This window comes from Carassius carassius, chromosome 24, assembly GCF_963082965.1.
Source record: "Carassius carassius chromosome 24, fCarCar2.1, whole genome shotgun sequence".
NCBI classification, from domain to species: Eukaryota; Metazoa; Chordata; class Actinopteri; order Cypriniformes; family Cyprinidae; genus Carassius; species Carassius carassius.
The window spans coordinates 11932702-11945587 of NC_081778.1; the positions used below are offsets into that span (position 1 = coordinate 11932702).

The 12886-nt window shown below is 40.8% G+C and overlaps 1 protein-coding gene across 3 annotated transcripts in view; it reads right to left on the bottom strand.

The window, feature by feature from the left end:
* Positions 1 to 12886, bottom strand: part of LOC132102820 (myosin-10-like) — a 41575-nt gene that overhangs the window by 10290 nt on the left and 18399 nt on the right. For 2 of the 3 annotated variants that reach the window (XM_059507486.1, XM_059507485.1), the window contains exons 16-33: positions 12693 to 12807; positions 9294 to 9365; positions 8631 to 8836; positions 7086 to 7207; positions 6846 to 6915; positions 6453 to 6613; positions 6257 to 6365; positions 5369 to 5500; positions 5051 to 5257; positions 4826 to 4963; positions 4625 to 4748; positions 3537 to 3708; positions 3218 to 3430; positions 2374 to 2518; positions 2055 to 2261; positions 1336 to 1440; positions 936 to 1088; positions 601 to 849 (exon numbers count right to left, since the gene is read on the bottom strand). In XM_059507486.1, coding sequence (XP_059363469.1) covers positions 601 to 849; positions 936 to 1088; positions 1336 to 1440; positions 2055 to 2261; positions 2374 to 2518; positions 3218 to 3430; positions 3537 to 3708; positions 4625 to 4748; positions 4826 to 4963; positions 5051 to 5257; positions 5369 to 5500; positions 6257 to 6365; positions 6453 to 6613; positions 6846 to 6915; positions 7086 to 7207; positions 8631 to 8836; positions 9294 to 9365; positions 12693 to 12807 — 2700 coding nt within the window. The remainder of the gene's footprint in view (positions 1 to 600; positions 850 to 935; positions 1089 to 1335; positions 1441 to 2054; positions 2262 to 2373; positions 2519 to 3217; positions 3431 to 3536; positions 3709 to 4624; positions 4749 to 4825; positions 4964 to 5050; positions 5258 to 5368; positions 5501 to 6256; positions 6366 to 6452; positions 6614 to 6845; positions 6916 to 7085; positions 7208 to 8630; positions 8837 to 9293; positions 9366 to 12692; positions 12808 to 12886) is intronic. The other variant, XM_059507487.1, reaches the window with a different exon arrangement.

Genomic DNA, 12886 nt, shown 5'->3' on the forward strand with positions numbered 1-12886 from the left:
ATTTTCAAGGCTTTTTACTTCTTTTTTACCACAGTCAATCCATCCATTAATCCAACCATCTAGCCATTATTAACCAGTCAATCTGTCCATCCATGCATCCATCTATTCGTCATTTCATCCATCTCTCCAGCCTTCCAAGTCAATCCGTTCATTCATCCATTCAATTCACCCATCCATCCACCAGTCAATCCATTCATTCATCCAATCAATTCAACCTTCATCCATCCAATCAATCCATCCATCCCTCCATCCATTATTCATTCATCAATGCATCTAATCCATCTCTCCACCATCCCATCAGCTGATCCATCTATCCATCCATCCACCACTCAATCTTTCCAATTATCTATTCATAAGTCCTATCATCCTCAAATCATTCCATTATTCCGTCCATCCATTAGTCAATCCATCAATTAATCTATCCATCCATCCCACACTTAATACATTCATCATTCCATCAATTTTTTCATGCATCCATTCAACCAGTCAAACCATCCACCCATCCATTCATCCTTTCAATCCACCAGTCAGTCCGTTCATTCATCCAGTCAATCCATCCATCCATCCATCCATCCTCCCACTCGGTGTTTCCTCCTGTACCTGATCAAATTTCTTCTGCCGCTTCTCCAAAGCAGTGCAGTTCTGTCTTTCTCTCTGTAAAGCAATGGTCATGTCCTCTATCTCTTCTCTCAGCCGTTCTTTCTGTCTCTCGATGCGTTCTTTCTCTTCTTCTTTTGCTCTCTCTCTCTGTATGGCATTCTCCAGCTCTCTCTGCAACTTCCTCCTGGCCTCCTCCCCAGCCTCCATCGCTGAATTCACTTCCTCTGTCTGCCTCTTTAGATCAGACAGCTGCATGGACACAAAAACATAATATCATAGAACAGAGTAAAGATACAACAACAGGTTTTTTCTTGGGTAAAAAAATGGATGTGTACCTGTTGTGTATGGTTCTGAATCTGGCGTGTAAGTTCTCTGGTCTTCTCTTCCTCCTCTTCTAGCCTCTCCATCAATCCAGCTTTTTCTTCCTCTAAAGCACGTACACGTGAGCCCAGTGCCAACTTCTGCCGTGTCTCTTCCTGCAGTAGCTCCTAAAATATAACACACACATTACACACAGATATTAAGCATGCTTAAGAAGCCACAGTCTCAGAGACATCACATTTTCTAAGATCTGCTTTAAAATAGAACAACAATCAAAATGTGCAGAGAACCTCTGGCAGATCCTCTCTTATTTATCCATGTAAAAAGGGTTTCTTCAAAAGCAGTTCAGTTAAGTCCCATGAGCCTATTAATATGTAGCGGAAAAGAGCAAATTAAAACACAGACGCTAGTTACCTGCACATCATGTAGTTGGCTCTCCAGACTGCTGACCTCCTTACTCAGGCGGTGAGATTTGGACTCAGATGAGGATAGGGAACTGGAGAGAGACTCAAGCTCCGACTGAGAGGGAGAGATTTCAAAGTTAGGATGTTTTTAAAACTTGTTTGATTCGTTGGTTCATTTGTAACATCAAGATTGGCCAACCAGCCAATTAACAGCTTGGACCAACTAATGACAAGTTTGGACCAACTAGAAACCAGCTACCATGTACCAAAACAGCTACCAGCTTAAACTAGATTTTCCAGGAAAGAAAGTACGTCTGTTTAAATATCATGGGCAAAAACAGCTCTATTGTCATTGTCTACTTTCAAAAGTGTAGCAATGTACTGTAAGAAGCATATACAGCTTATACAGAATTCACATTCAAACCAAGCAGCTTTCTTCTGATCACTTGGATTCTTTTAACTCCCAATCAATCAAAATAGATTTGGCCTAAAAAATAAACTGTCCTAAAAAAACACATTTTGAACCCAATGGTACCAAATAACCTGAGTTTACATGAATTGTACATCTTATCAGGTAGGGTGCTGTTCCCTGGTGCCCACCAGAATCTGAAAAAAACGTTTTTTTTTTCCATAAACCAAGATATTGAACTCAAAACATGCTTGGGTCCACACTGTAAAAGCAAAATATTTCCAATGAAGCCCATTTCCTCTCTTTTTTCCCATTTGTACCTGGAGTTTACAGAGTCGTTCCTCTCGCTCCTCTCTTTCTCTCTCAGCCTGTGCGAGGCGTGCGTTGAGTTCCTGTAACTGTCCCTCTGCTCTCTTTCTGCCCCTCTCACTCTCCATCTTCCCTCCCTGTAAAGTCTTCAGCTCAGAGCTCAGGTTCACGCGCTCCTCCTCCAGAATGACCTTTGTCTTCTCCAGAGACTGACGAGACTATGAACATAAACGCACATCAATGGTTGGAACCTTAAGAAAACACTCCTGACTTCCCGGTGTAACAACAGCTAGTAAACATGTTTTAATCAACGTAAACGCTAAGACTCACTCTCTTGGCGTTGTCCAGCTGCTCCTGTAGGGAGTCTATAGCAGCGGTGTGTTTGATGCGGAGCTCTGACAGCTGGGCTTCGTGACGACGGGTCTCCTCCTCCAAACATCTCTGAAGCTCTCCTAATTCAGCCTCACGACGAGACCTAAACAAACACACACACTTAATATGGTTTAAAAAAAGCACAGGCAAAATGCCTGTGGTTAACTATAGTCTACCCTTCTGAAAAAGAAAGAATGAATGTGCACTTGAAGTGTAACTATTTTTTCAAAAACTTCACTTGTAGATAATATAATATGAATTAAATAAAATGCCACTTAAGTGTGTATCATTAAGCTGTTCTCTCTTTAAGAACACTTAAGTACGCATTTAAAAAGTTCACCGTTAAAAGGTTTTAAAATACATATCTTTATGTTGTAATCTTTTTATGTCTTTTAAAGTACACTTATTTTGATGTATTGAAAACATAGAAAAGCACACGTAAATTACTTTTAATAAACTAATAAACTGTGACGAGTTATTGAATATTACATTTAAAGTTACTATATTTTAAATGCACTAAATTGCAACTTTATCATTACAAATGTGTAATTACACATAATTTAAAAACAAACTAAAATAGAAATTACATTAACATGCATTAAGTGTCCAAAAACATTACTTAAGAATTATTTCTGTAGTAAGCACTCTTTCCAAAAGAATTAGGTAGAATTGTGATTTTCTCATTAGTTGACTCTTTAATATATTGAAATCAATCTTTAAAATGATATTTTTATCAGTAGGTATATAAAGATTTTCACTAAATATGATTAAAAACAGTGCACGTGCATGCACATGCACACACCTGAGCTCTTGCTGAGCAGCTGTAGTGTCCAATGTATCTTCTAGTTCAGTCCTCAAAGCCTCTAACTCCTCGCCCAGATCTCTCCTCTGTTTCTCAGCTCTCTCCCTCATTCCTCTTTCATTGTCCACCTCCTCTTTGAGCTCAGAGACCTGAGACATGGCCTCTCTGAGGGCTCTCTGAGCCTCTGCACGACGTGCCCCCTCTTCTTCCAGCCTAAGAGAGGAAAAATGATGAGATGTCATTCTTGAGTACTATTACTTCTCAAAGTGACTGTGCAACGAGGATTTGCTATAAGGTAGACTTATATTTGTGCATGTACCGTGACTGTAGTGTGGTGATCTCTTTCTCTCTTTGGCTCACGCTGCCTCTCAGCTCAGTGACGAGTAAGCTCAGGTCAGACAGCTGCTCTTGGGCCTCCACTGCTTCTCCCTCCATCCGTCTCTTCCACTTTTCTTGTTCCAGACGGCCCTGCTCTTCCCTCTTCAGACGCTCTAAGGGAAAGGAAGATACACTTATATATCTGTTTGTGTTGCATTTATGTACCTGTAAAGGAACAGTCCACCCCCAAAATAATATTTTGTTATTTATTTGTTATTTCTGTTAATTATTTGAATTCGGAATTAGCCTCATGCTACCCCAACCCATTAGCTGTTATTTCTACATGGAAAACAAAGGGAGATTATTTTTTAAGAATCTTGCCATCGTTTTCCATACCAATATGGCTCATACTGTAGTGAAAATGTCTTACAAGCTTCAAAAAGACACAACAAATTTGCAATATAGTTCATATGATTTGTTCATACTTCTTCTGAAGTCATATAAGCTACTCTTTGACTTTTTTTAATGATATATAATTTCTTCAAAAACATAATTTTCTTGTGTTTGAAAAAAATAAATAAAGACATTATTTAATAATAAATAAAAAATACATTATTTATTTTATTTTTATGTTTTAAAATGGTCTCCTATGCTCAGAAAGGCTGCATTTATTTAACCAAAATACAGTAAAATAGCAATATTATGAAATATTATAACAATTTTAAATCATACATTTTCAATTTTAATATATTTTAAAATGTAATTTATTTCTGTGTTGGAGATGTTGAATTTTCAGCTGAGATTTTGATAACTTATTTTATGTACTTAGCTGATTTTTTTAGCATTCAAATTTGAGTGCTTAATAATATTTTTTCAAATTCTTAATGTTGACTTTACAGGGACTTTAAGAAATATTTCTTATTATTATCGATGAAAATCGATATTGTGAAAACCATAATATATTTTTTCAGGATTCTTTGGTTTATTTGCATTATAAATTGCATTTTTTTTTGTAACAATCAAAAGTCACTTTTGACCGATTTAATGTGCCCCAGTTTTTCATTGCATAATAAACACAAGGACAGTTACCTTCTAAATCAGCGATGACAGCTTCCTGTTTGTTTTTCAGCTTGTTAAGACTCTTCACCTTCTCCTCTTCCTCTGTGAGTTGATCAGTCACTTCATTCAGTCTCTCTTCAAGCTGTTTTTTCTCCTGAGAGAGAGAAAAGTGCATGAGTTACTGTACCACTGGAGTTGCATTCAAACAACAATCCTCTTCTCTTTAACTACCTTGCTTAATCTGTCTCTCTGCTCTCCCAAAGTCAAAGTCTCGGACTCCAGACTTTTCACTTTGCTTTCCAGGGTGACTTTCTCCAGCTGGAGACGCTGACGTGTCCCCTCTTCCTCTTCTAGCTGTTCCTCCAGATCCTGAGTGAAAGAAACAGAACAGTGATGTTGACAGAAGACCCTCAATAGTGGGCACCAGACACAGACAGAAACACCCATCCTCCTTACCTGCACATGTTGCTGTATTCGCTTCTTCTCAGTGGTCAGCTGAAGGGTCCTCTCCTCTTCCTCCTCCAAACGGCTCTCAAGCTCTCCCAACACATCTTCAAGCTCCTGTTTGCGACTGGCCAGCCGTGCTCTCATTTCCTCTGCCTCTGCGAATAACTCGGCCTCCGCCTGCAGCTGGTCAGTCAGTACTGACTTCTCCTCCATCAGCTTTCAAAGAGGACAACAAGATGAATGTGGAAATCAAACAAATGCACACTTTCTTGTTTTGGTGCACTAGCACGCAAAACAAAATTAAGTGAACCAAGGGAAAAAAGTAACCTGTTGGTTTTTTCTGTCCAGTTCAGAGAAGTCATGCTCTAGTTTACTCAGGTTGTCTTTGGCTTTCTGAAGCTGTGCTTCCCGAGCTTGAATCTCTTCATCCTGGCGGGTCACCTGTAGCAAGGGCTTCACCTGGAGAAGAGGTCAAAGGTCACAAAGCAAATTAACACAAAAGACCTACATGCAAAGTTTGGGGTCAGCATGATTTATTTATTTTTTTAAATAAGGCAATTAATATTATAACAGAAAACAACAATAAATATTAACTTTATTTTTGTTATTTTGTAATAATATTTTATTATTTTTATTACAATTGATCAAATGTGTCAACAGTGATAGTGAATACTTTTAAAGTTACAAAAAAAAAAAATGAACACAGTAGTACAGTTTATATAGAAATATTAAACAGATCAACCATCTTAAAGATTTTCTTGAGCATCAAATCAGCATATTATAATAATTTCTAAAGGTTCTTATTACACTGAAAACTGTAGTAATGTCTGCTGAAAATTCAGTTTTGCCATCACTGGAATAAATTACATTTTAAAATTTAATAAAATAATATAAAACAGTTATTTTAAAGTGTAATTAAATTTCACAACATTAACCTTTTTACTGTATTTAATCAAAAATATATGCAGCCTTAGAGAACATAAGAGACTTCCTTCAAAAACCTTCTTGACCTTAAACCTTTGAACTATGTGTAATTCTGAGTAAGAGAGTATGGAGCACATTACCACACTATTACATTACATATTGATAATAATCTTCATATTTGTGTTTGCATGTTAACAGCATTCTAACTAAATGCATTACCTTAAAATTCATCATTACGCCTACTTAATTTTTTAAAGTTTATATTTCATGTTGTGTAGTGCTGTGTGCTACCTTGGTGAATAGTCTCCACCACTGCCAGTTTCTGAGCTTCAGGTAGGCTGCACAGTTCCTCTGCATCACACGTAGTGCACTGAGTTGCTGCTGCTTCTTATGGAATGCCCTGAAAGAACAGGTCAATTAATCCGTACACATATTACACAGCACCAACCTACCACATACACACTTACACACACACACAGATCATTACCTCCTGGCAAGGTATCCACGGGTCACGCTCTGGAAGCGGATGATGGTGTCAGTGATCTTCAAGTCTCGTTCTTCCTCCAGGTGAGCCAGAACTCCAGCCCGGAAGAACACCTTACTCTGTCCCACCCGGAAAAGATTCTTGTCCAGCTCCAAAGCGCTGATCTATAAGTACAGGAACAATATATAAATCAATAACCTGTATTAACTCAACTCCAGAATACTATTTAGAGATCTGGATAAAAGACTAGAGCATCATTGACCTTCCCTACTCTGATCTTAAAGCATCTGAGCTGTTCACATTTATTAATCAGAAACTAATAAAATATAATATCCTCTATCAAATCAATACTGTGAACTCAGCCCGAAAGGTTTATGTTTGAATGACATCACTTACCATTAGCTCACACGCCTGTTTGCCATCCATAAAGGTTCGAGGAATAGCATTTGGAGTCAAGATCTCATACCTGAGACGAATAAGACAATATAAAACTTATGTTAATGGGGACATTCCATAGACTTCTGTCTTTTTATATACAGCTTGTTATGAATAACCTAACCTTTTGGCTTTGCCTGATTTAGTTCACTTCTGATACAATTTTTCCCTCAAAATATGGTTAACAGGATACACACACACCTCTGTCTGAACTCCTGGAATGGGATGCGGTTCGGGAAGCCCTGTCTGCAGATCCTGATTCCCTCCAGCACCCCATTACACCTCAACTGATCCAGAACCAAATGAGGACTCAACTTCCCTGCCTGTGATCATTTAAAGAACAAACAATTAGGGAAGCTCCGATATAAAAAAATGCTGGAACAACTGATATTACATTCAATACTATATAATACTCTAAAATAAATGAAAAATAAAACACTTCAAATGAAAAACAACTATTTAAAATACTATATGTTAACTTATTCATCAAAACATTACAAACGTAAATATTTGATAAAAAAAAAAAACATTCACAATGACAGCAATGACAGAGTGTTAGATGACAGCAATTTAAATCTAAGGCTGTATCTGAAATCAACCCCATACCTTTAAATGGGGCACTATTTGAGGGGACAGACAATTTTAGTGGTGTCCGAAACCATAGTTGACGTTCGTTCTCTGTGCACTCATTCAATCCCACAATGCACCGAAAAAACGCTGGTAGAGAATACCCATAATGCACTGTGAGAGTCACACAGAATGAATTGCCGCGTCTTGCCAAAAGATGGCATCCACAGCTGAATCATCCATCCATCCATTCATTTTACAAAGCGCTCGTCCATGACATACAGCGTAATACAACACAGGTATAAATTAATTGTAAATTGATTATTAAATTGTTTAAACATAGTTTCAAGTTCAAGATAAATCCTTTAATCTTACTAATGGAGCTGCTAGCTTACCAGTTTCAAATGATTATTAAACCTCAAACACAAACTATGAAAAACAACTTCCGGTACCCTCTGTGTCCAAATTCACTCACTCCTTCTAGTGAACTGAATAAGTGGCCTAATGTAGTGAATGAGGGTATAGGGGGTGATTTTGGATTCAGACAGACAATATACATCTCTTCCTTTTGAATAAAGTGTTGTATAAATGCGTGTCCTGTCATTATAAAACTCCCATTTCACTCGGCAACTGTGAAGTGGAGCAGGAACGCCTTTTTGGATACAAATCCACAGGCAACATGTTTTGGGCACGGGGAGAGGCTTTTTTTTTAGTCGTGATAAATATGAGCAGTACAGCACAGTGGTTTATATGTTTATTTATTCATAAAGGTGTATATAATAATTCTGCTGTTAAAAACAAATAAATAAACCATGTAGGAGAGTGGTTATTATGTGCAAATAGTGAGAAACTCAATATTATCTATATGTCACTTTCATATTTCACTTTTCACTGTCACTATTTGAGCAGTGTGTACATGTTTAAAAAAATCTATTCCGATTTGGAGCTTGTAACATATAAACGCACACATCAACCGGATCACTTTATTTAGCGTTCATGTAAACACTACAATCAGATTCATCAATTGTAATTAATTCAGTCCAATTGAACTAAAAAGTGTGAATGTAAACGTAGACAATGACAAAATTTTCATTTTGGGGTGGAGTATACCTTTAAGGTCTCATTAAGAAAGGAGAAATACCATGGCAATTATCCATTTTTATTAAGATTTTTTCTTACCCTTTTCTCATGGTTAGGGATGATGCAGCGCAGGAAGTTGGGGTTGGTGTTGCGGAGGGTGGCCATCAGTTTAGTGAGGGACTCTTTGTAGAGTTGTCCCACCGTGCGGAACATGCCCTTCTTCGTCTTGAGCCCAGCAGCCCCAAAACTCACCGGACCACTGCTCTCACCAGATGACACCTGATCCAGACCCACAATCCTCTCCACTGACAAGCACAAAACAGGGATGTTATCATATAAATGAACATGTGCATGAGCACTATGACTTTATTTTAGGGCTATTAAAAGAACCAGAAAGATTTTTTTTTCTGTTCAGGTAGAAATCTTAGTATAGTAGAATGTGTTGTACTGAGACCTTTAACATTCCCCAAACAGAAAAAACGTTTTTACATTTCTACATTTAAAGCACATTAAGAAAGATGCTCCATGACGAATAAACTAGAGACAAGCAGATCACAACTATCTACTGTTAAACCAAACTAGAATGAGCTCTATAGAAACCCATGAAAAACAAACTACACATTCTACTAAACTACAGTGCAAAACAGCAACCCACACATCACATCACAATCTGATGCCATGAAAGAGAGATGAAAGAAAGAGTGAAGTGTTAATCGTCAGTTAGATGGTGGAGTTTAAATGAGGAAGAGCAGAAACACCTACTGCTGTCAGTGCCATTGGTTTGCAGTGTGGCATAAGAGTCAAAAAAGTACACGCGAGGAAGAGTTTGAATATCTGAGAGGAGAGGAGAGGAGAGGAGAGGAGAGGAGAGGAGAGGAGAGGAGAGGAGAGGAGTGGAGTGGAGAGGAGTGGAGTGGAGTGGAGAGGAGAGGAGAGGAGAGGAATGGAGAGAGGAGAGAAGTGGAGAGAGGAGAGGAGAGGAGTGGAGAGGAGAGGAGAGGAGAGGAGGAGAGAGGAGAGGAGAGGAGAGGAGTGGAGAGGAGAGGAGAGGAGAGGAGAGGAGTGGAGTGGAGTGGAGTGGAGAGGAGTGGAGAGGAGTGGAGTGGAGTGGAGAGGAGAGGAGTGGAGTGGAGTGGAGTGGAGTGGAGTGGAGTGGAGAGGAGAGGAGTGGAGTGGAGAGGAGTAGAGTGGAGTGGAGTGGAGAGGAGAGGAGAGGAGTGGAGTGGAGAGGAGTAGAGTGGAGTGGAGTGGAGAGGAGTGGAGTGGAGAGGAGAGGAGTGGAGAGGAGTGGAGTGGAGAGGAGAGGAGAGGAGAGGAGTGGAGTGGAGAGGAGTGGAGTGGAGTGGAGTGGAGTGGAGTGGAGAGGAGAGGAGTGGAGTGGAGTGGAGAGGAGAGGAGTGGAGTGGAGTGGAGTGGAGTGGAGAGGAGAGGAGAGGAATGGAGAGAGGAGAGGAGTGGAGAGAGGAGAGGAGAGGAGTGGAGAGGAGAGGAGGAGAGAGGAGAGGAGAGGAGAGGAGAGGAGTGGAGTGGAGAGGAGAGGAGAGGAGTGGAGTGGAGAGGAGTGGAGTGGAGTGGAGTGGAGTGGAGTGGAGTGGAGTGGAGAGGAGAGGAGAGGAGTGGAGTGGAGTGGAGTGGAGTGGAGTGGAGTGGAGTGGAGAGGAGTGGAGTGGAGTGGAGTGGAGAGGAGAGGAGAGGAGAGGAATGGAGAGAGGAGAGGAGTGGAGAGAGGAGAGGAGAGGAGAGGAGAGGAGAGGAGAGGAGTGGAGAGGAGAGGAGAGGAGGAGAGAGGAGAGGAGAGGAGAGGAGAGGAGAGGAGTGGAGAGGAGAGGAGAGGAGAGGAGAGGAGAGGAGAGGAGAGGAGAGGAATGGAGAGAGGAGAGGAGTGGAGAGGAGAGGAGGAGAGAGGAGAGGAGTGGAGAGGAGAGGAGAGGAGAGGAGAGGAGAGGAGAGGAGAGGAGGAGAGAGGAGAGGAGAGGAGAGGAGTGGAGAGGAGAGGAGGAGAGGAGTGGAGAGGATGAGAGGAGAGGAGAGGAGAGGGGAGGAGAGAAATGGAGAGGAGAGGAGAGGAGAGGAGAGAAGGAGAGAAGGAGAGGAGAGGAGAGAAGAGAAGAGAAGAGAAGAGAAGAGAAGAGAAGAGAAGAAAAGAGGAGAGGAGTGGAGAGGAGTGGAGAGGAGAGGAGAGGAGAGGAGGAATGGAGAGGAGTGGAGAGGATTAGAGGAGAGGATAAAAGTGGAGAGGATGAGAGTAGAGGAGAGGAGAGGAGAGGGGAGGAGTGGAGAGGAGGAGAGGAGTGGAGAGGATGAGAGGAGAGGAGAGGAGAGGAGAGGGGAGGAGTGGAGCGAAGGAGAGGAGAGGAGTGGAGAGGATGAGAGGAGAGGGGAGGAGTGGAGAGGATGAGAGAAGAGGAGAGGAGAGGAGTGGAGTGGAGAGGAGGAGAGGAGAGGAGAGGAGAGAAGACGAGAAGAGAGGAGAGGAGAGGAGAGAAGACGAGAAGAGAGGAGAGGAGAGGAGAGGAGAGGAGAGGAGAGGAGAGGAGAGGAGAGGAGAGGAGAGGAGAGGAGAGGAGAGGAGAGGAGAGGAGATGAGATGAGAGGAGTGGAGTGGAGGAGAGGAGAGGAGAGGAGAGGAGAGGAGAGGAGAGGAGAGGAGAGGAGTGGAGAGGAGGAGAGGAGGAGAGGAGTGGAGATGAGTGGAGAGGAGGAGAGGAGAAGAGAGGAGTGGAGAGGATGAGAGGAGAGGATAGGATAGGATAGGATAGGATAGGATAGGATAGGATAGGATAGGATAGGATAGGATAGGACAGGAGAGGAGTGGAGTGGAGAGGAGGAGAGGAGAGAAGACAAGAGGAGAGGAGTGGAGTGGAGTGGAGTGGAGTGGAGTGGAGAGGAGGAGAGGAGAGGAGTGGAGAGGAGAGCAGAGGAGTGGAGAGGAGGAGAGGATGAGAGGAGAGGATAGAAGTGGAGAGGTTGAGAGGAGAGGAGAGGAGTGGAGAGGAGGAGTGGAGAAGAGAGGAGAGCAGAGGAGAGGAGAGGAGTGGAGAGGAGAAGAGGAGAGGAGTGGAGAGGATGAGAGGAGAGGATAGAAGTGGAGAGGATGAGAGGTGAGGAGTGGAGAGGAGGAGTGGAGAGGAGAGGAGAGAAGAGAAGACGAGAGGAGAGATCACAAAGCAAAGCGTTAGTCTATAGTAGATTACATTATTAAATATTAATAATGAAATAAAAAATTGATTATTAATACTGCAATATCAAACATGTATTAATACATTTTATTCATTGTACTAGTTTGTAACTGTACCAAGCAAAACTGTTCTTAATGTTAATAATAATAATAAACATGAATAATTATTGATTTATTTAAACAAACAAATTAGTAGTAGTAGTTGTTGTTGATTGGCTTCTGAATTTGAAACTTTGGGAAATAATAATAATAAAAATAATAATAATTGCATTTATTTGTTTATTTCCTTCTGAAATGTTGAGAAATTAATAATAATAGTAATAAACATAATACCACCAACATCAATACTATTATTATTTATTTGTTTCTGCTTAAAATATTAGTAATAGAATACAATAATAATATTGCATTATTAACCAATTATTAATAAATAACACAATTATATTGTAATAATAAAACTCCATAATCATCGGGAAGAAGGAGGCGGGAACCGGTGGACAATCAAAATGAAACTTTAATAATCAAAATAAACACAAAACAGCGCATCAGCCCCTCACGGACGACTGATGCGCACAAATAAAAAGCAAACATAAAATAAAGCCCAGGCCTGGTCCTCTCTCGTCCTTCACTGTCGTCGCTCCCATTTTATATCCTTCCATCTCCTCTGTGGGACTCGAGACCGGTGGTGGGTCGCAGGTGTCGCGGATTTCCCAATCACTCCACCGGCCTCGCTCGTGTTCCCACATCCCTCGGCCCCGCCCCACTCGTCACACATATATTATCTTTAAGGCTGTAACTAAGCCATTTAAAGGTTTGTATTATTTATGCCAGTTTGTAACTGTATGAAACAATTCATTCATTTATTGTTGGTGGTGGTGGTGTTGATGTTAATAATAATATTTATTTGTTATTAATTTAATTATTTATCCTAATTAATAATAATACCTTGACTTTATCGCTCTACTTTACTTGACTTGACTCACCCTCCCTCCAGAGCTCAGAGATGAAGGGGTCAGATGACTGATGCAGGAGAGACGCAACATTATCATTAAGCGGATCCATGTTCTTTATTAGCCACTCATCTGCCTTATAGTCCACCTGACAGAGAAACAAACCCCATTATGACTTCATGCTGACTAGAAAACAGAGGAATTGTGAATACACTGTGGTAAAAATA